Raw genomic sequence first — 23,302 nt, forward strand, 5'->3', positions numbered from 1 at the left:
CAAACAACAAGCATGCTCGAATGACGCTGTAACATTATGAAATTATTAACAAATAATAATGATTATCCGCTGCAAAAAAAGTGACAGGATATCGGCAAAAAAAAAATACAAGCAACAGATTCAAAGAATAAATGAGACAAGTACACGAGATGAAGATGGAGGGCAGCTTGTCATGAGTACAAATTTCACTTATAACGTACACTAAACTCGCGGCGCGTCTGAAAAGAAAAGCACATTGTATCTATACAGGGCTACTTAAAAACAGATTCTGTCGATTATCGTTTTTACGGACCGGAGCGCGCACGCCCCCTCCCTCTCACACTACCTTTCGCCTTATTTACCCATTAAACAGTCATAATGATTCTAGCGCGTCCTTTTCTCTACTCCTCCTCTTTCACCATCTTTCGTTTTGCTTTTGCTCCGTTCTGCGTGTTCCTTTATTGCCTCCTCCCTCTATCGCGAATTCTCTGCTTTCTCTGAAGCTACGTCAAAGACATTGTTCTGTCGATAACGTCATAAGTCAGTAGCTTCAAAAAGCTAGCACGAATCATGTATAATTTTATCATTTAATTGTCGATTTCCCTTTGAAACCGTTGAATCCAATTTTACCACGGTAACTATTGCGTTTATGGCGAATTCGAAGACGTCATATAGCGAAAAATTTGGTTGTACGTCAATTGCTAACGCAGGTATATTGATTATGGTGCTTGAATTACTCCTTTAGATTGAATATCTAAGACGCATGTAGTTATGAAAAAAGAAAAAAAAAAATTGATGAACAGTTTTAAAAAAATATTGAATGTCTGAATTGACTTTGGGATGCCATTTGAATTGCATCTACACTTACGAATCTTTGCTGTATACAAATAATGACTCCGAAAACAAAAAATAAGTAAATTTGCATTGTAAGTTTTGCGAGAAAAGTAATAATCGAAATCAAAGCGTAGAGACAACTGGATGCCCGTACCGTCAACATCATTCGCTGCAACAGCAGCAGCAGCAGCAGCAGCAACAGCAGCAGCAGGAGCATCAGCGAAACCATGAGCGGTAGGATCGCAAGAGAGAAAACGAGTGGAAGAGAGAGAGGGAGGGAGAATGCGGCAGGTTGAATGTCGTTATTATGCTGAATTAGAGGGTGCAGAGCCGGAACGAGGTATGAAACTATTACCTCTCGCGAAACGCCGGATTGTCTCTCTCTCCTCTCTCTTTCTCTCTTTTCCCCCCTCAGCTCCGACCTCGCCCATTACCATGCCTCTCTTTTAGCTTGCTGAAATCCCCCCAGCGGGAAATTCGAATCCGTAGAAGCACTTTAGCTCGCGGACGCTGCCCCGCGCGACTGTGAAAAGTAGGCAATATCGATAAAAGGAATAGCGGTTTCCTAGCGGGACAGGTAGATTTTGAATAATTGAGCTCACGTATATTTTTACTTGAACGAGTGACCGAGTGATTTGTTCATGAAGCATTGATAACGCGGCGTGAAATGGATTCGTTAGAGTGCTTCGATCCTCAAGCAAAAAGGCTTCTTTCTTCCGTGCTTTCTAATTTGTTTCTTCTTTGAAATCGCTGTTGGATTTCCGAAGAGAGTTTGTGATGAATGTTATCGTCTGGAGACGCACGTAGTTGGACGTCAAAAGTGAAGAGAAAAAAAAAAGAAAAAAAAAAAGAAAAAAAAAAGAAAAAACGAGCGGCGACAAAAAAAGCTGGAAACTCACCACCATGCTGCGGACTGTGCTTGTAACAGTCCTGATGCGTATTAGTCCCAGCGGCGTTGGGCAGATGGCTGCCGGAAGACGGTGAAGTGGCCGAGGAATTGGCATTGTTGCTGGGGTTCGCCGCCGAGCAGGAACTTACACTTGCTGCGCCATTGCTGGCGGTGCCCTGTTGCGACTGCTGCTGTTGCTGCTGCTGCTGATTGTGATGATGGTGGTGCTTGGACCGCCTGTACTCGAGCTCGCGCAGGTGACTGGAGAACGAGGTGGGAGCACCGAGGTAGGGATGCTGCCCGTGACCCAGCGCACGGAACTGCTGGTGCTGTTGTCCTGGTGCAAGAGCGAAGGGTGCATTGAACAGCGTGCGCGCGCTCCGGTTCTTCGTTCGCGAGGCCAGCGAGGAGCGAGGAACGAGAGCGAGACGCGACCGACGAGAGATTTTTCCAGCTGCCGGTCGGCTCAGCCCGACGATTGCCGTGCGTTCGGAACGGCTTTACGGCGATGATTCGTCCGACGGGCAGCAGGATGTGCCCTTTGGCCCATACAGGTAAAACGGCTGATTGTCGAGCGCGTGCGAATCAATCTTCCGCTGATGAGGCGATGCGCAATGCAATCAATGCATAGTCTAATATCCGACGAGCGCGCGCGGGCAATATCGACGACTACGAGGCGGGGCGCGCGAGCGTAATGCGGCAGAGGGAGGCTCGTCGCGGCTAATAGCTACTGGCACGCTTGGCACGCTTTATATCGAAGCATGCGCGCCCATGTACGAGCCCTCTCTCTCTCTCTCTCTCTCTCGCTGCCATCGACTTTCTTCATCAAGTTCTCCAAATAAGCTTCATTAACGGTCTGCTTCGGCCGCTCACATGCTGCTTTTCCAGCTTGCTAGCGACAGCGCAGTCTGCTTTATGCGTCGGCTCGACTATGCAGACTGACGGCTCTCGTTTGCGAAACTTGCCACAACTCGGTCATGCAAATTAACGTCTGCACCCAACTCCACTCCCACCAATTTCTTCTCTTATTTCAATTTGTTAGTCTTAGCGCGCGATTTCAATTTCACGAATTACTGACGTGGGAAGTGCAATAGAACGCTTCTATCCTCTTTCGGAACAACGATCTAGTTGGTCAACTTGGAAAAGTACAATGCCAAAGCAAACACGTTTCAAATTCGTTTATTCGGTCAATTTTTACTTATACACACATAAGTATACCGTCGAGTAGCGCATCCTTTTCGTCTCCACCAGATATCTCGCCAATCGAAAACAAAGCCGGCAATATGTACTTGATCCCGCGGAATTTATAAAAATGCACACTCACGCGAGAGGATATGCGCGAAAAAAGGTAAACAAGTGAGAATCAGCTGGCCCAATAGAATTTCACTGTCCGCGCGCGAACTCCACATAATAAATTAACGCATCGGCGGCGGCGACGGCTACGGCGGCTCTCGATAGAACGAGTTTGGGCGTTATCTAATCGAACAGCGGCACGGACAAGCGTGCACGAACGACGGAAATGGCACCGAGCTCTGCTGGATTTTCTTCGGGGAACGACAAAAAAAAATATACATATATATATATATATATACGTACATACATATATCCTACGAATGTATTGTTTTCATTGTTCATGCTCGCGTAATTATGCGAGCGAAATTTTCGGCCTTACATCCGTTTTCATGGGAATAGCGAGTACAAAAATATCGCGCGAGCTAATAAATCTGGCTAAAAAACAACTTCCGCTGTGGGCGCGCGTTATAAAAGGCACGGCGAGAAATACGTGGACACGCGAGAGAAAAAAGCGCAACGGCCAACTAGTCCACGGTCTGCCCATATGTCGCTAATTCAACCACTTCTCAGCTCGAATGCATAGGTGTGGGCTCTTTGAAAGGGAGAGATAGAGAGAAAGAGAAAGAGAGAGAGAGAGAGAGAGAGAGAATGGATCGAGTGAAAGGAAAAGACAAACAGCAAACTCGCACGCAAGACATCGTGTACACACACACACACACGCGCGCGCACGCGCGAAGTCCCGGAAACTAAATGCGCTCGCAAGAGAGAAAGAGAGCGAGAGAGAGAGAGAGAGCGAGAGAGAACTACGAAAAAGAGAAGCGATTAGAGGGTCCTACATACGCCAACAGTGGATGTCTATAATAAGGGGGTTGCAGCAGGTGTGCCTTGCAGGCTCGCGCGTAGCCCAGTAGGCCAACTCGCGGTCCGCGAAACGCGCGCAGCACAATAGCACGATCGGCCTATTTTTCCCGCACTTGTCTGTATGCACCTTCGTTCTTTCTCTCCTCATTTTTTTCGGATAATTGGGTGAATTTTCGAGGGCCTTTGACTTCCAAACTGCGCATACTGTTCAAGGAGGGTTTAGCCTTTCTTGTTAGGGGAATATCATCGTGTGGCGCGGGTTTTGTGACGAGGGTTGTCTGCGATTAAATAGCTCGTTTGGGTGATAATAGGAGTTGTAGTTTTGGGGGCTATCAATATTTTTTTAATTAATTGAGTTTAATATAATGTGCTATATAAGTTCGCAATAAACGGAAATTCCTTAGCTTAAGAACATATTAAAATTCAATTTGATTTGTATTATAAAACAAATGTGTAAAGGTAAATGGTCTCCTTATTATCGAATAACATAAAAAATGTATTTTTAAATGTCAAGGAAAAAAGTAATCCACTGAAGAATAAGATTAAAGTTACTTATAATGAAAAGTATCAGTGAAGTCAGTTAAGAGTGATTGGTCGCTTTATCTAGATATGCGCACTAGAAAAAAACTTCAAGGGGATTTTTTCAATTTCATGCAGATGTAATCTAAGCGCCATCTTGAAATTTCTTATATCTTATAGTCATCTTCTGAAAGTGTTCCCAAAAGATCGTTCGACTTTCAAAGAAGAATGTTTCTATCTTATTCTCATCCAATGATATTTTTCATTGACGAATCGCGAACGTTACTATTTCAAGAATTTATACGTGACGGATCCGGACCTGCTAATCGTAAAATTCTCGAATTTCATCGCGATTTCCTCTTTGTCTCCAGAAATCCCACTCAAATAATAACGCACACGATTAACATCGTTAAAGCTCACAAAGACTTGCGTCTAATCATAGTAAACGCAGCCACACAAAAAAGCTAACATTTGTAATTCTCAAAGTAAATAAAAACGTCGTGCCGCAGAGAACGACTGCGGCGACATTGTCTCATTTGCGTTGCCCAAAAGCGTGCCAGAACAATGCCGAAACGGTATACAAATTAAACAAGGAAAATAAAAGGTGCAGTCGTGGTGTGTGCGTGCAATATGTCGTCGGTGGCACGCGACGCGAACGCGAAACACCCCGCGGAGACCGCGGACTTCCTTCCCTTTATCCTTGTTATTTTTTCTTCTTTCTTTTCTTCGTCCTTTTTTTCGACAGTGGCGCGCGCCTCTTTAAAGACCAAAGGGTTGTTGGCATCAGTCGTTGAACTTGGCAGCGAGTTTTCGCTTCCGCGTTCTTACAACGTGCAGCTGACTTGAACGCTCATGTTGTTCATTCCTGCCTTATACGAAAACGCGTGCCAGAGATTTGCTCGCTGATCGGATGCGGTGGTTTCTGTGTGTGAACTTGATGAATGCTTTGATGAAACGTTTGTATGTTCGTCGATAGTCTACTGGCAGAGGAGAAATTTTTTTTAACCGTTCATAGAATGCAATATGCGATCATTTTGCCTGTGGTTAACTTGATAAATTCCTCTCTTTCCCTCTCTCTCTCTCTCTCTCTCTTTCTCTCTCTCTCTCTCTTCTAATAATTGTCCTTAAATTTATTGACGATTTGTAAATTTCGAGGTGAACTAATCCTCATCATTTTAGATCAGGTTTTTTACACGCTAAAATATAAAATTACCGATTCCCTATTTTGAAAATATACTGTGCTATTTGTAAATATTATTTGAACTATATACCATCTATAAATAATATTTGCAATCTTTTAACTGAATTTAATGATCAACATTTTCCATTATCAACTGTTCTCGTTGATGATTTCTACAATGAAGTAAGACAATGTCATAAGTCATTTCAGCCCGAGCTACTCGAAATCTCGACGTAACAAAGCTAAGCACAGCTGCGATAAAGATTGTTTCGAGTACACCGGGCCTCTGCAATAGGAAAATCGCTCGTGACAAAGCTCGTATCCAAGAGAGAGAGAGAGAGAGAGAGAGAGAGAGAGAGGCTTAAACAGATGAGAGAGCATCGAGAGGACGGCGGAAATCGTTGCGTTGTAAGCGCATATGCGCGGTGCATCATAGCGCACCATCTGCTCGATAATGACTCCCATTACCGAGGCTCTACCGGACTTTCCGTGAATTATCGGCGTATTCTCTCTCTCACGCGCGCGCGCGGATGCACGCTGATCGCGCTGCTGATCGCGCGGCGCAACCCCATCCTCCTACGCCCCCGCACCGACGCTGTTCGAACCCCCTTCCCGCGGACTACCGCTGCGCCGAAAAAGCGTTTGCGTGTCACTTTTCCTCGGCCTTTCATAGGTCACGCTCATCTATTATTCGCCAGATATTCGTCTTTTTTCCCGTCATCTCTTTCCGCGTAGAGCTGTTGATAAAATCAATCCAGTCGGGCCGTTCGCCAGCGCGGAAAAATCTCTTTCTCGGTGCGCGCGCCTCAGCGCTTCGCGAGACGATTGCGAGGAGGAGGCAGAATTGCACGAGGCAGGGCACGGGTCAAGACGATGTGTAAGAGGTAATGAACTTACTCGTTTTGGAGCGCGGCTCCCGAGGACCATCGACAGTGACCTTAATTGCTCTAGTGTACGTTGCTACTTGTGGTGGCGTCGTTGAAACCGTTATCGTGATACTGAAGCTCTTTCCTGCCAAACAGAACACAACAATTAGCTTGCATCGTTACATCTTCGGAATTATCATTGATATCGATTGTCGTATGCTAAGCGGCCCCCTTTCTCATACTTCGCGTTGCTTTCTCTCGTGGCTGGGCGGCCAGTCGCAGCAGCACGACTGTCGAAAATTGAATTTGACGCGCTGCAAGCCTTCAGTGGGCCTTTCAGAGCACAGAGTATCGTTAAAGAAGCATAAATCTCCGCGAGCGGAGCAATTTATCCGGATGTAACTAAAGAAGCAATTACGCGAAAGCCGAGCTCGGGGAGAGAAGGGAAAAAGCATCGTTTAATAGCCGCCTGTGACAAAGCGAAAAGGAAAAAAAAAGAAGAGAAGGGCATACGGGAAGAGGGTGGAGCATCGCGCGCGCGCGCGCGCGCTCGGGGAACAGAGAGAGAGAGAGAGAGAGAGAGCGTATATCACCGCGGCGGAGGCTATATTAATTCCCTCTCCATAAACGTCCGTCGGAGAGATTGACTATCCGCTAGCGGCGCGGCCGGCTCTTAAACGGCGGCCGTCTCTAATGCGCGAATATCGCACTGACACACTCGCAAGGCGCTGCCCTTAAGGCGCTTCGCTCGCTCGCGCGTCGCCGTCTTTGTCGTTTGCGCGCGCGCGCGTGCGGTCGATCCGCGAGGGTGTGCGACGTGCCAAATCGTCAAAATGTTCTCCGCAGTCATTCTGACGTTGGACTTTTGCCGTGCGCCCACGCCTCCGCCGCGCCGCGCGAGAGACGGCCGGGCGTCGGCCGGAGCGAGCTTCGCCGGTGAGAGTTCGGCAAAACCTATCGTGAAAGCTATAAAGCTGGAAAGGAACGACGCCCGTTTGGTATACGAGGAGTCAAGAAAAGAAACGAGCCACATCAAACGACGCAGAAATTCAAAAGGTGTGAAAAAGCACGCACACAGCGGTCGCCGAGGCATATGTAGGAGCCAATGGCCGCGCTGCAGCAGTCAAAGGTACGGCGAGGGAGGAGGGGGAGAAAGATCCCTCGGACCGCTAAATTTATTAACTGCCGTAAACGACAGGCGCGCGCGCGTCGGGGCATTTAGGCGAGACGGTTTTATGGTATTCATTATCTCCGGCTATGGGCCGTCTTGCCTTCCACCAAACGATTACTTCTCTCTCGGACTTCGATTTTTTAAAGGCCGGTGATTGCGATTTTAGTGGCGGCGTTAATGCGATTCTTCGAGCGCCTCGATGTTTCTCTCTCGTTTTGTTGGCGCTGCGCGAGCGCTCTTGCACAATGTCGCCGCGGATGACGTTCGATTTGACGCCCGCAGCTCCGCCGTCGCAGGCCCGACGTAAAATAGTTCGGAAGGACGACAAATGGACCGATCCCCCGGCGAAAGGCCGGACGGCGCGGAATGCGAACCGGCAGACGTAAGCGCGACGGAGAGCGAGGCGATCCATTGGCAATCGCGCAAAGGAGGTGGCGGCTCGTTTGTCCCGCGGAAATGCATTCGTCGAGAGAGCCGCTGCGTTTTGCTGGCCGGACGTCCCGCGATTTGTAATTGTCCGCGCAGGGGGCCGCGGCGTGTCTGTCAACATGATAACTGGCATCAAACACCCACCCCAAACTCCCACGCTCTCTCGCTGCAACTGACTGCAGCATGCCCAGCAACGATATGCTGCAGCCAAGTGCAGTTATGCCTCCAGATTCTCCCTCGTGACTCGTCTGTCGCGTTGCTCTCCTGCTCTCTCCCATTGCGCACCTATACCCGGCCAGTTCTATAAACGAGCGGCTTTTGTTACATTCGTCAGCTCCACGCGAATGCTCGGTAACTGCCTGTGAACGTTGTCGATCTTCGTTTTCAAGCTCGTCCTCTTTTTCACATTTCTTTTGCATTTCGTTTGTCAGGAGTGAAGAAGCCAATAGGCTTTTTAACGACCATCAGGCTTCTTTGATCCAACCGAAAACGAACAAGTGCAAAAGGAAAAGCTGATATCAACGCTATCGGTTCGCGTTCGACCAAATGACTCAGATGCGAAGAAAGAAAATCTATTATTTTCAAGGGATGACACCCGCTGGAATTGATATGGTATACGATTACACGAACGTTTGATGTGGATGCGCGCGATGCATAGCTGCTCTTGTCATCACGCGCTGTTTTGCTGATGACAGCGCAATCGAAACAGCGAATTCAATTAAAAGGCTACTCTCCTGGTTTATCTCCTGTTGCTGATGATTTTCTGGCTTTGTGATTCTCCTACATATTCGCTTGACATGTCGCTTTGTTAGGCGAATATGAAAGTATCAAAAAAGCTTGTAAATTTTAAGCCCCGAGAAACGGATCAATCGATTTGTTATCTTTTGATGAACCGTCGACATCAATGATTATTACAAAACAAAATATTGCATCTTTTTCTACAAAATTATTTCGAGCTTGACGACTTATTTCTCATCTCAACTTTTTAACAGGTATCAAATGTTTTGTCGATAGTAACAATCTTAAAATAAAATAAACCAAAAAATAATGTAGTTGAACATCTGATCAAATGTTTCTCTACTGTTGTCAATTAAGTATAAATAATATCTACTCAAAATTGAAATCTAAAATTAGTATAAACGAATGCTAAATATATTTTCAATAGATTTGCTAATGAAATTGAAATCAATAAAATTAATAAACGAAGATCAAAAATGAAAATGTTGATAATATTAGTTTTATTGCAATAAAAGTAATGTTGTTGATATTATTGAATTTTCAATTTTTTTATGTAATAGTTGCATTAGTTGAATAATAGAACTGAAAACAAGATTTTTAACTTATTACCTCACGGATTGAAGATCATAGAAACTGACAACCACTATTATATAAAAAACCGTAAATAAGATCAAAAGTTACATGTTGTAATTTATACGTAAATTATTTAGTTATAAGATTTTAGTAATTGAGATATTAGCTCTTAATTTTGTTTTAAATGGTTTTATACTTTTTTTATATGTATACCAATTTTGCGTACAAAGGCTTTATGCTCTTCTGCATGCGGATATAGCTACCTATGTACTTCGGTATAAAGTAATTAAAATAAGAAGAAGAAGTAAAAGAAACAATAAACACGTCTGGTGCGTATCAGGTAAAAATCATGAGATTTCTTTAAGGTCATTAGACCAGTTAATGAGAAAATAAAGACATTTTGAAAATCCAGACTGGTTATTCTAATTGTAGAACGTCAACTGATTCCGCCATCTAACAACCTCAAAGTTAATCTTAAGAGATATATAGTATAATGAACTCGGACATTGAAAGATGTGAAAATGAAAATATTGGGGTTTTGTAAATAAGTAAATTCCTTATGACAAAGCTCGTATAAGTAGAGAGCGACTTAGACAGATAAGACAAATCAATAAATAATCATGAAATTATAGTAAAGAGCGTTGAAAATGTTAGAAGTATTTATAAACAATAGGTATGTAAATAGTATGCCAATACCTGAATCTACATATCCAGCGAGTCGATTAGTTACAATTACGGAAGATTTCGGATGTTCTTTTGTAAAAGAAAGAACAGCTTCAAAAAAATATATTACTGCAGCTTCCAAAGTGAATAAGTCAGTTAATTATCAGCCGCCTGCTTCAAAGTTTAAACTCCTTCGTCGAACTTGATCCCCGCACATCAGCCGTTTGTAAATAGCTTTCGCGAGCACGGTATACAAGCGCGCAACGTTGCTACATGCGATACAAAACCAAAATCCGGCCGCGACTCTCGTGTGCTATACGTCCATCTCAAGCGCTTTGAACGCTAAACGGCTTAGCGCGCATCCAGAGCCGCTCTCGCTCTCTCGCTAGTTAAGCACCTCGGAATCTCATTTCGGAAAATACACCAATCCTTCTTTGGCAAAGATGGATTTGTGAATAATAATACGAAGCACTGTTGTTTGGGATGCCTAATGATGTTCGTTACATACGGGATTGTGCTGCCGTTTTCTGTGTCCCGACTAATTATGATTTTTCTTTCTCCTGCCGGGATTCGCTTCGTACGAATGGTGATTCTTTGCAATTTCACTGAACACGAGTTTTCCTATTCGATTTATTTAGCGTAATGCTTTTCTTTGAACAAGAAAAATAAAATACTAATTTGTTAAAGGAAAAAGTTTGTCAAACGTTTGATTGGCGCAAAATTTTCCACGCCACATAATCGTACATTTGTTCAATTTTTAATAATGACCAGAATTGTAATCATATAATCACTTCAAATATTTACTTATTATTTCAGAAATATTTTATTTAAATACTTTAGGACAATTAATTCTCAGTTAAATTTTTTGTAGAAATTTTATATATTCAACGGTATCTTCTTGTCTAATAAATACTATTTTATGGTTTCCGTTCAATGAAAAAAATATTATTTTAAATAAACAAAATTTCAAAATTCGTGTCTAATATAAAATCGTGTAAAATTGGTATGCGTACAAATCGAACCTTGCTTCTCTTGTGTGCTTATGTATTATTGGATGATTCAATGTGTCTAAACGAATCTGACGAACTAGATGTCATAAATTTTATTTTTTATAACGAATTTTAAGACGAATAGACAGTAGTACCCGTAGAAAGTGTAAGACAAATTTTTTTCGAATGCCACAAAGATTGTTTCATACTACTTTGTCAAAATGTAAGATTTAGTAAATTTTGTAAAATTAATAAATTAATATGACAATCGTTCAAGAATTACTAAAATATTGACAATATTATCGAGTATTGATTACTCAAATGACAATAAACAACAGCCATCATTACAATTACAGTTCCTAACAGATCCATCGCGCGACTATAATCCTAATAATTTTATCGCAACTTTTTTTTCCTTGAAACGCGATAAAAATTTACTCTTCAAACGAACCCTACCGCAATCCAATAATTTATCACTTGTCTTCTTTCTCCATCTAATTATTTATGCACTCGATGTAAAAACTAAAAAAAGGAGAAGAGAAAAAGCAAAGTATAGAAAAAAGCAAATTAAGCAGGCGTAGGCAGACAGGCAGTATTAGAAGTTGTATTGGTGAAAAGTAAAGCTTTGGTGGTTATATACGCGAAGACATGGAAGCGTGTAGGTGGATATGGGGGTGGTGTATACGAGGAGGGCTAATAATGGGCTCACACACACACACATACACACACAGGTATAGGCATACAAGCGAGGGCAAGAGCGTCGGAGTTGCGGTTAATACTCGATGATGGGAACGGTCATCTGCAGAGACATGGACACGAGAAAATCGGGGCCAACGCAGAGACAGAGAGCATGCACTCGTGATGCCGGCCATCTCTCGACGCTGTACCTATACCGTCGCGCCTACGACTCTGCCGTTGTCGAGCTATCAACGCCTAAAGGAGCAGTACTATCGCTCGTGCTGTCTATTCTCGGCCCCCTCGCTTTACCGCTTGTAATGGACTGGATTAATCCAGTCCTTTACAAATCCGACGCTTTGCCCGCTCGTAAGTGCCATTATCAGTCGTCCTCCGGAATGCACCGAGCTACTGTGTGCTTCTCCGTCCGTAAATCACAACTAGAACTTTTTTTTCACAATGCACATCGAGATTGGAAATCGCACAGTTACCTCTATCGCAACTCTCAAATCGATTATCCATGTTGTCCTAGCGCATTTGCGCTTTCAAAGCATTTGTATAATGGCCCCTGCTGATGCGAAAGGGACATCGAAACTTCATATTTAAAAATTTGGTCGGAAAGGTAAGTCGCGCGACATTCCTCTAATGATTTCCTTGATTTTTGAAAAGAGAAGCTCGGGTTGCAATATGCAGCTTATCCCGAAAAATGATGAAAAGCGCTAATTAACCAAAAAATGCTTGTTACGACTTCCGCTTGTCATCGTGCAACACGTTACGCATGCAGCAACAAGCTCTTTCCGAGTTCATGATGCAACTGGCCGCACCGCGCACTCAATACGCGCACGACAGAACGCCGACCTTAACCCTTCGCATTCGTGTTTATTGTTCGCGCGCCTTCTCTCTTTTCTTCCGCTTCTTTCGATAGTTTCGAGCATAACGAGTCCTTCGACTGCTCGAGCTCGCTCGCGTGCATGTGCGTTGCGCGGTCTCTTTTTTTCTTTCGTTTCGCGTCTCATCGATCGCGGATATCCGGCAATTGGATTGCGCTTCGCACTCGTTGCGGTTCTCAAGGCTCGCAATTGTCGAAATCCCGCGTACTTTGTCGCAGACCGCGCGCGCGCGCCAACGCCGGCCGCGTTGACCCGTCGCTGGGCGACCTTCCTTGGACTGCGCTCCGTCGCCGTTAATGACGTGGATTGCGGTCGCGCGATCGCGAAATGACAGCGGTCATCGCTTAGCTTCGCCTCAAATCCTCGTGTCCGTGCGCTCTTTTGAAGTTCAAAAACAATCAAGCCGATGCGCTGCAGTCATCGGTAAAACCAAATGAACAACGCGAGAGTGCGTGCGCGCGGGGGACGCGGAACGAAATAAACTGGAAGATTGTTTTTTATCGCACGCCAGTTCTAGGTATTATAATCTATACGCACACGCGCGTACGCGCATAAGCCCGAGAAATCGTGAAAGCAATCAAATTAATAAACGATCTGTGTGTGTGTGTGTGTGTGTGTGTGTGTACGTGTCCCTCTCTCTCTCTCTCTCTCTCTCTCTCTCTGATCGCTGACAGTAGCGAGGGCACATCGCGGTCGTATTACGTCTGCGCCACGGGCGATTCGGTCAATCGGCGAAATTGGGAATTACGGATTATTCGGTGCAAGCGAGCGCGCGCGTGCCACCGCGCTTTGCTCCTCTATATACGTGTGTGCACGCGCGCGGCGCGAGAGTGACTGAGCTGCGGCGAAGGAAAAAAAAAAACATATAGCTAACCCACCGCGCGCAGAGTGAGCGAGTGCAACTTACGGAAGAGGAATTGCCACTGCAGCGCTTGCTCGCAGGCTTATATAGTAATGCAGTCGGATTACCGAGCGCCACGGCGTATGTGTAGCTCTTGCACGCCAACTCTTTTCTTTCTGCTCGTTACAGGTGCACGCTGCATTTGACGTGTTTTAGACTCGGTACCACGTTAACGACTGGATTTTTTTTTCGTTCGAGTGTAATATAGTGCATTATTATTGATTGATATCCACATGTTCATGCTATATCTTTATCATACCATATAACCTTGTTTAAATTAAGTTGATCACTTTTGAATGTATATCTAGTGGTATGCCTTATTTATTACTTCGCCTTTCTTCCGAGATCTACGCAATCATTGAAAATGCTTTTGACGGTAAAACATATATGGCTAATTTACAGTTGTAATATAGGTGCTTTGGATCGATAATATTATTCACTAAATGTGGTATAAAACACACTTAAACGTATTCATTTGGTAAATGTACTAGCCAATGACAGTAATTAATTCCTCAACGTGTGTATAAGAATGAACAATGAAATATTGAACGATCCCATGGTCACAATAAATGACGAATCGACCGTGAAAATCACTAAATAACATTTACTTTTTGTAAAAGAAAATCCCAGCACAGTCGTTAGCTTACAAAGTTACAACGATTGTATACGAGGGATGAGATACAACGCTATTCTGCATAACTCGTGTTCAAATCGTCGCACCGTTGCTGCATCAGTGCGCCGTTACGCGCAATCACGCGGCAGCAGCACCAGCAGTGGCTGATTATCATATCGTAAAAAATCGAAAGAGAAAAGTGAAAGGCAGCGTGGACATTGCACAATAGGTGTCCAATCGAAAAATCAATGGTCGCGAAAATTTGCAATATTCAGAAAGAGGGAGAGAGAGAGCGAGAGAGAGAGAGAGAGAGAGACAGTGAAAACGATCGAAAGCGAAATAAGGGCTGCTGGACGCGTACATACATACGGGGTGCGCGCCGGTGGTGGTGCATGTAGCAGCTAACAGAGATAGACGCGAGTGGGAGGAAGCGTGTACATGCATCGGACGGTTCTCGTTTTGCATCTGGAAAAGGGCCCCGGTAATGCAGCGGGAAATGACGGAACCGTGTGAAAGATAGATGATGCTATCTCGCTCGTCGACTCGCGTCAATCCATAACCCATTTCGCGCGCGCAAGTACGTGCGACGAGCCGCGACTACGACGACGACGACGACGGCGACGACGGCGATGACAACGAGCGGCTAAACAATTGTCATGCCGCTCAAATTGAATTTCCATGACGCTCCATTATTTTGCTACGTCACTATGTCCACTGTACCGCGCGCGATCCTGTCGTTTTGTTGACTCCTGACGCGCTGCCCGATACCCGTTTGTTTGCGATCTGATCGAAACGCGACGCCGCAGCAGTGACCGACAACGAGAAAGCTGCTTTGATGACTTCGTCACCGCCGATTCGGTTCACCTAATTGAGCGGTTGTTTCACTGACTTTCTTCGAGAATTGCCGCTACTGCTTCCAGATCATTTTGTTGTTATTGTCTCGACAAGTGATAGCGTACGATAAACACCGATCCGAATCACGAGGCAAGGCATAAAAACCGCTGTAACGTCCACTGTTCGGAAAGCCAGGCGAGCGAGTAACTAGATGAACGACCGAAGATGGAATTTTCAGATAACACGAGCGAGCAAAGCCCGCACAGCCTGATATAATAAACACTGCACGCGCTGCATGCACAGGCGCAGAGTAGCAGCCGGAGGCTAATGGGCGAGCTCCGGGCTGAAAAATTAAAAAGGTCGCGCGCGCAAATTGAATGCCGGTGGCGCGCGAGGGCAGGCTCGGACAATCAAGTGAACAGAGCTGAAGTCTGCTTGGCTGCAGGAGAGCATAGACGAGGCCGTGTGCGAGAGAGAGTAGCCTCCGCGATGATTTCTGATTAACGGCGCAGTTGTTTCGGGCAGCGTGCACGCGCGCGCGTTGTGCCTATATATGTACGTTGCGCGGCCGCTGGACGTCGAGTAATGACTCTGGGGTTGCGCGCCACGCGTGCTGCCCGTGTGCACACACAGCGGTGGCAGCTCTCCTCTCCCTCTCTCTCTCTCTCTCCTCTGCCAAAACCATGAGAATCATCCGCGAGCGAGTAAATGACGCTGTACGCCAGGCAGAGAGACGTCCCGCGTATAGTGCCAGTTTGTTGCCCGTGTGTACGCGCGTCTCCTTTAAAGTGCTTGTTTTCGCTAAATTAAAACTAATTTTGACGACTCTTTTGCATTGAAAATCGAACGAATCGGTTGATCATCGCTTAACTGTCGAAATGTAGGAGTGTATTGATATTCCAAACGACGTTTCGTTTTCAAATGATTTCTACGTATTTGTACTAGGCTGCAATTCCAGACACAGGATCGCTAACTTACTATTATCTATACAGAATTTGACAATTCATTACCGATACTATAGAATAGTTAACAGGCAATAAAAAATATTAATAAAAAGAATAAAAATACATTTTTTTCACGAATGAACTCGTTGAAAAAGTTGTACTCGTGTGTACATAAGTAAATTACGCTAAAATAACAATATGTTTACAGTTTATTTTGAGATAAACAATTACGCCAAACTGTCGTTAACGGAAGTACAGTTCAGAATATAAACTATTTCAGATTTGCATAAAAATATATTGAAATATAGAAAACTGGATATCGGGTTCAATTATACCCGTTTCAATGAATAAAATAACTTCTACTATCTTTAGGAATTAATTTCCAAGCTTAAAAAAATGATAATTTACTAACAATGCATCAAGAAAATTGACTAATCACTCACCAACGGAAAACCAAAAAAAAAAAAAAAACAAACAGAAAAACCGTCGTTCCAATTGACAGAAGCGACAAAACCGAAAAAAAATGAGTGATAGATGCCTCTGAAGAATCATGCAAAATTGCATTTCAATCAATCTCAAAAGGAAATACCGCAGAGCGAGCGCAGCGCAGCAGAGTCGCGTGCGGCCAATTGAAAGCGAAAGGGAACTTCCGATAAAAAGGCAATGGCCCCGCGGGCGGCAAAATGATCTCTCTCCGACTGTTGCAGTGTATATAGCGGATTTGTCGAGAGGCGAAATCTCTCTCTCACTCTCGACTAGACAATCGGCAGATACACGGCAGTAGCAGCCAAGCTCAGCCGCAACCCTCGAAAATCACGGTTATTGTAATCATCGTCATCGTCATCAGCCGATTCCCCCCCGTTCCTCCACGAATATAATGTATATATGTCTTTCCACCTTTGTGTTGTCCGTGCTGTCATTCGCAAATGACGGATTCGTAATAGGCGCGTCCTGCGCCAGCCCTTGCGCGCGCGCTTTTGAGTACATATACTTGTTATATCATTGAAAAATTGTGGATGATGGTTTGCGAGAAACCGTTGATTGGATCGCTACTTCAACTGAACTACTTGGAATGAGCTTTGTGGCTCGTCGCTTAATTTGTACTTTTGAAAAAAAATTTCCTTTTTTTCAATACTGGATTAAGAGGAAAATTGAGGAATTAAAATAAATTAGCCCATCAATAATCATACCAAACGTACGTAGCCGTCAAAAGTAATAAGATCGCATTTACGCTTCAATTATAGTAATGGAATATCGCATATTTTTTCTTATGGCAACTTACGACACATAATAGTCACCGTCTATTATGAAAGCAAGTTGTCACGGCTAATTTTACTTATTTGCTTATTTTTGCAAATAGGAAAACTCAATCAATCATTAAATGCTAAGCAATAATTTTTACGAGAATATTTATTATGTTTGTAAATCATTTCATGCGGAAAAAATTTCAATTTTTAGAAGCCTACACTAATTTCAACTAAACGCATCGCAATTTTTTTGAATATGAAAAATAAAAATAAGTTTTACGAAGTTTTCAAAATAGCGTGCCTTTCATAGTTTAATAATGTTGAGAAATCAACTGAATAGATTAAATCGTAAAATAATCGGATTTTTTGGCAACACATTAATACTTTAATAAAGATTTATGGCCATTTGAAAAAAAGGCAAATGCCCTCTATCCGAAATACTGAAGAGATTATGTGAAATGAAAATGAACGTCGACAACGCAAGGCATACTTATGCTCTTGTTCGCCAACACAAAGAATTACGTAAAATACTTTTTATTCCCAAGTAAAGTAACAAGAAACTCACCCCTTCCGCTTCTACCGACGAACCTGAGGTCATTAAACTTGGCCACCTGATTCTTCATGAGTGCTGTGGAGTTTCGAAGTTCGGCGCAACAATTCTCGTCGTTGCCCGCTCTCACCGTCACTAGAGTGCCGTCGCCAACGTCTCCGAGTGCAACCACTTTGAACGCCACCGGCAGTGTCTTGTTCGAGCGCCAGTGTGTCGGCAGTTGACTGCATAGGAAATATGGGGAACCTGTTCACACAAACATTTCTTTTTAATTGATTTATTACGCGAGGTGTTTGATTTACGTTGCGAGAGAAAACGCATGTGAAAATGGTGATACTATTGCCGGTAGTACTGTTAACGCGATTGCTGTTTTACTTAAGATTTAAGTTACTATTGATGTGGTTGTGAAAATTGCAATAGGTCGACGAATTCAAATGTTGAGCGAGAAGTTGCGAGTGTTGATAAAAGTTTTCGCGAAAGTTGAGTATTCTAATTGAAGGGTTAGAAAGACATTTGTGCAGAACACCAACCGATTGTTTTACTTGTTCTAAACAAAGGCTATCCTTGCAACTTGCAAACACACGTCCGCGAGTATGTATAACCTCGAAACAACGTTTTAGCGCGAGATCAATTATCGCGAGTATTATGTGTCTCTCTGTTCTGTTCGACTCGCAATTTACGTTTAACAACTCGTAGCGAAAATATAAGTGACCTTCAAAAGACTTGTCGCCGCGCCTGAGATACAGTTTTACGAGCTTTAGACTATTGGTCTAGGAAGAAAAAACAGCCCAGAACGTAGCGAGAAAGAGAAGAGAAGATGGTCTTCGACGAAGTCGAGAGAGCAAGAATAAGAGAGAGAGAGAGAGAGAGAGAGAGAGAGAGAGAAAAATTCATCTCGCTTGTCGTCGACGACGGCGGCGGCGGCGCAGGTGGCCCGAACGAACGAACGAACGAACGGAACTCGGCAAGTCATTACAGAGGGCGACTCTCATTATATCCGCAGCGACGACGACGTGTGCGCGGGTGCTTATTAGGCAGGTCCGTTCTCAACTAATTGGCAGGGTCAAAGTGTGGGAGGGCCATTCTGCAGCAGCAGCAGCGCATCCTCCTCATCTATGTATATATTGTGTGCACCCGACAGAGCTTGCGTTTACTATCTCTCTCTCTCTCTCTCTCTCTCTCTCTCTCTCTCTCTCTCTCTCTCTCTCTCGCTTTTTGGGCACTGTCGCGCGCGCACTGCTTGCGCGAATTCGCAGCGCGCGGCTAATCCGTTGTTGGCCCAGTACCGCCCTTTCCGAGATTGCCAACTTCTTTTTGTTTTCGTGCGAATTAACGCGACGCATGGCTTCCATTTTCGTCAGGAAGTTGATTAGATTGTCGGTATTTCGACAATGCACTTTTTTAAATAGTCATTTATGAAGTAAATTACGCAGTTTTATTGCAATGAACATGAATTATGATGTTTTAGAAAATGTTCAGATACCGATAATGTTATCTGAATTTCCCTATATTATTTTTCAACAAGTCATTGCGTATTGGATAGTTTCAGCATGCATAATGGAGGCGGAAAACTTGGAATACAGCTAGAGCGGTCGCTTTATATGGCTAAAGAGCCCGGATACTCATAGCCACTTTGTCAACTCGTTATTGATCCATTCAATGGGTTATACCTATAATTACCATCAACATGGAGTTGTACGTATATAGCAACACGATCATGAATAAACTATTAAAATCATGCGTTTGCACGAGAACTCTATCAATACTCTCGTAGTAGAGTCAGTTTGCGATACTCAAACAGAAATTTACAGTCGTAAATAAATTATCGTCGAGGTATAAAGCATTGCTTCGAACATTCAATAAATCTCGAGAAAAACCCTGGTTGGTTCCTATAGGCTATGATTTGTTCTGTAAACATTTTATAACATTTCATTTTCATCAATAAACATTGTTTTGATACGTGTGATCGATCTAGAAAAACGCACTTTTTTCAATTGTTGAACTGAAGAGGAAGTTAAGTTGGGAATATTTGAATCCCAAGTCGGTGGTTAACCAAACTGCTTGAAAAGAAAACAATTCAATATAACTTCTAATGGAATTACAATGCTTTAACAAATCTGTTCAATAGAATATCTGTACTATCGTGAGCGTTTTTATACTTTCAAAATGTTTCAGTTACGCAATTTTCATGATCATTTGATTGATTTTCCAAATTGGAGGGTCGAGTTTGAAAAAATTCTTTTATTTATCTAATTTTTGGAAAAGTTTCCACATCATAATCGGCATTTAATTGACGCAGATTTCTACATTCAAATTCAAAACTCAATCATAAAAAATAATTTTTGAAAAACAAGAATCGCGTATTAATCACGTATACTGCTAAAGGTAACACTTCCATAGTAATAAATACATCTGACTATAACAAGACAACTAAATACGTTTACAAGAAAATTAACACCAATTAACTAACTTATTTTAGTAAAGAATTCAAAATAAAACAACAACTTCTATCTTGTATGTCCAATCATTTCAAGTATTGGTTCATCCACACACTTCTTCTCAAAGACTCTGTGTACGAGATATTAAGAAAATCCATCGTGGAGCCAAATATAAACGTCAAAAATAGTCAGAATTTCGTTGGAAAATTTAAAGATTCTGTAATGCCCCGTAACTATAAAGCCACCAGTCTTGACGTAAAATCATCATGTACCAACATCAGCAATGATAAGACTAGAAAACCATCCGAAAAGGATACCCAACGATTTGTAAACACGCTAAAGTCACATAAAATAAACTATCAGAAAAACCATAGATTTTCTAATAAAAACGTTCAATACCAATTGAACAATAAATATTGTAAACAAATATTTCGTGTCTCAATGTGCTCTTAAATTTTTAATTTGTTTTTGATCTCTAAACTAAATGTATAAACCGATTTTCTTTCAAACCATTGTATTTCTACCGATATGTTAAATGATAACATCACTTGCGTTTCCATCAACAAAATGAATCAAAGTAGAATGAAATAGTTTCAACTTTCGATAGATATGATTCTAAAAAGGACAATATACTTACGAGAAAGAAATGAACGACCTTATTCACCTAAAAAGCAATAGTATATATAAAATTGAAGACACTGACCATCGAAGCCAAACATACTTGTAGTTACTTCATAAAATTAAATAGGAAGTAAGAATTAGCTGTGCATATAAGTGTAAGCGCTAATGAGAGCTCTCATTTGAACAACAGCGTGGCAGTAAGTTGATATAATAAATAGTCTTTTTCAGTTTTCATAAAATTCCACACTAATCTATTTTTTTATTTATTTAATGCATCACTCTACACACCTATGATAATGCATATCTACATAAACAGACGTAAGATGAATCATTTATATAAATCGCGCTCCCTTTGTATTTTATAAACTCTTGTACTTACAAAGAGGATTGCTTTGTCATTGAATTGTTTGTTTTTTTTTTTTTTTTTTTTCATTATAAACACCTTTTTGGCTCGTGAAGATCGATTAACCAACAAATACTATCATATGGACCGAGTGTCAAATGATACCATTACTAATTCTACATAATGGTTGTGCAATCAGCAATAGCTCCAAGTATTTGTGAAGTTTTCAAATGATAATTCAAAACGTAACATAACGGTCTTGGTTAACTTGAAATACGCGAATGTTACTGGAAATCACGTTATGTGTATTTTATTGGTACAAAGCTTGGTGAGCCGCTGTCAGTTTGCCGTCGATAAATTTTAATTATTCATTATACTACTCCGTAGGTGAAAGAGTGTAGGGTTTTAAGCTCAATTTATATTGCAAGACTGCGCCCGATTACCGATACTTTTAATTTAATTGCTAGTTTCATGGGTAAAAGGGGAGCGAGCAATTACATACTGTATATCGGAGTCGCAAAGTATGTTTAACGTGACAGAATATGGACAAAAGAAAGTTTATCTTTTTATTTGTCGATACATAGTTTATTTGATTTATATTCAATGAGTCCCGATCTTTAAATATTATTGCAACATTAAGAGTTCACATCTGTGCACTAACTCACTTACTAATCTTTAAAGAGTATGGAAAACTCAAATGACTAAGTCGAACGACAGTTCTAAATGATTACTGTGAAAAGCAACATATATTTTCATCTAAGCTCCATTTCGAATAGAATATGGTTTTATGAAAGCCCTATGAAGACGTAACCAACTCTAAAGGGAGTTTTATTTCGAACGCGCTCGGCTCCTACTTACAAGTTCGAGTTAACGGATATGACGCTCTAAAGCGATATGGCGATCGACAGCCCCGATATATAGAAATGAATTTCCAAAACAAACTGCAATGCACCATTCGCCTGAGAAAGCTCGTAACTTGTGAGCAAAGATAAAGGAGAGGGCAAACCTGTTCTAACGAGTTCGCCCGGATGTTCAGCTTGCGCCTCGCCGACTAGTCTCTCGGTCCACCAGAGTTCGCCGACGGCGGCGGCCTCGCTCATGTCTCCGGCACCTGCCTCGTTGGCGTCCTCCTGCTGTTGCTGCTGCTGCTGCTGCTGTTGATGTTGCTGCTGCTGCTGCTGCTGCTGCTGATTATAATGCTGCTGCTGTGGCTGATGCTCGAGAGGCGTAAGATTGTCGTGGTGATGATGATGGTGATGGTGATGATTAGGCGGTGGGCCTTGGTGCTGCTGCAGGCCGAAGCTGTCGCCGCCGCAGCTCACCGAACCCACCGGTAGATGCATCCCATCGGCCGCCAACTCTACGTCCGTTTTCTTGTTGTTGTTGTGTTCTCCTTCCGCTTAGCCCCCCCGCACTCGCGCATGCACGGCTATTATCCGTCAGTTCCAGTGCGGCAGCGACACGCTTCTCGCATCGCAACTACCTTTTCGAAGCTTTCTCGAAGCTCCCCTGCATCCTTCGCTGCACTTCTCTACGATTATTTTCCGCGGCCAGCCGCTCGCACTCGTGTTCCCGCGCGCCCCTCTCGCGCCTTATTCGCACTTGCCGCCTCGTGGAACCAAGTCAAAGCGATGCGTGTACCGCGCAACTAGGCCCGATCACGCCGCGCGCCCATCTATCTTTCTCCAGGAGTGCGTTCACTCAACAGCTGACCGGTACCACGGAGACGTTGACGCGCGACTGTCGGCGAATGAGTCACTCGACGCACGCTCTGTCTTGGCCTGTCCTGGTAGCTGGTTCGCGCGGCTGAGCCATCATCATCGTCGTCGTCGCCGTCGTCGCCGTCGTTGCCGCTTCTCCTGCCGATCGACGCGCACATGCACGTAGACGCCCAGCGCACAAATGGAGCACAACAAAAATAAACCACACGCGCGCGCGCGTCTGCGCGTATTGCGATGACGCGTCAGTCGCGTTTGGCGGCTCGCGACGTAATGCCGCAGCTCGCTCGACGTTTGTTCGCTCGCGCGCGCGCTCCGCGAACACGTCCACTCCCCGCCAAGCCTTCGCGCTTCCCTCTCTTTTCTCCTCGCTCCTCAACGCGACTGCCGCCGCCGCCACCGCTGCTGTTGCTGCCGCTGCCGCTGCCGCTGCCGCTGGCCACGAGCGCGTGCAACTCCGCGCTCCACTCCATTGCCCAAATCCTCGTGCCCACGATACCTATGCATATGTGCAAGCCGATTGTGCGGGCTTCCCGCTACTTAT

At 43.6% G+C, this 23,302-nt stretch overlaps 1 protein-coding gene across 3 annotated transcripts in view; it reads right to left on the bottom strand.

Moving 5' to 3' along the window:
• Window positions 1-23,013, bottom strand: part of LOC131671442 (protein lozenge-like) — a 49,599-nt gene extending 26,586 nt beyond the window's left edge. For 2 of the 3 annotated variants that reach the window (XM_058947847.1, XM_058947846.1), the window contains exons 1-4: window positions 22,047-23,013; window positions 17,654-17,884; window positions 6,453-6,566; window positions 1,713-2,039 (exon numbers count right to left, since the gene is read on the bottom strand). In XM_058947847.1, coding sequence (XP_058803830.1) covers window positions 1,713-2,039; window positions 6,453-6,566; window positions 17,654-17,884; window positions 22,047-22,383 — 1,009 coding nt within the window. In that variant the 5' untranslated portion in view covers window positions 22,384-23,013. The remainder of the gene's footprint in view (window positions 1-1,712; window positions 2,040-6,452; window positions 6,567-17,653; window positions 17,885-22,046) is intronic. The other variant, XM_058947848.1, reaches the window with a different exon arrangement.
• Between the last annotated feature and the right edge of the window lie 289 nt (window positions 23,014-23,302).

The sequence above is a fragment of the Phymastichus coffea genome, unplaced genomic scaffold, assembly GCF_024137745.1.
Source record: "Phymastichus coffea isolate CEN01 unplaced genomic scaffold, Cenicafe_Pcof_1.1 PCOF00126, whole genome shotgun sequence".
Classification (NCBI taxonomy): domain Eukaryota; kingdom Metazoa; phylum Arthropoda; class Insecta; order Hymenoptera; family Eulophidae; genus Phymastichus; species Phymastichus coffea.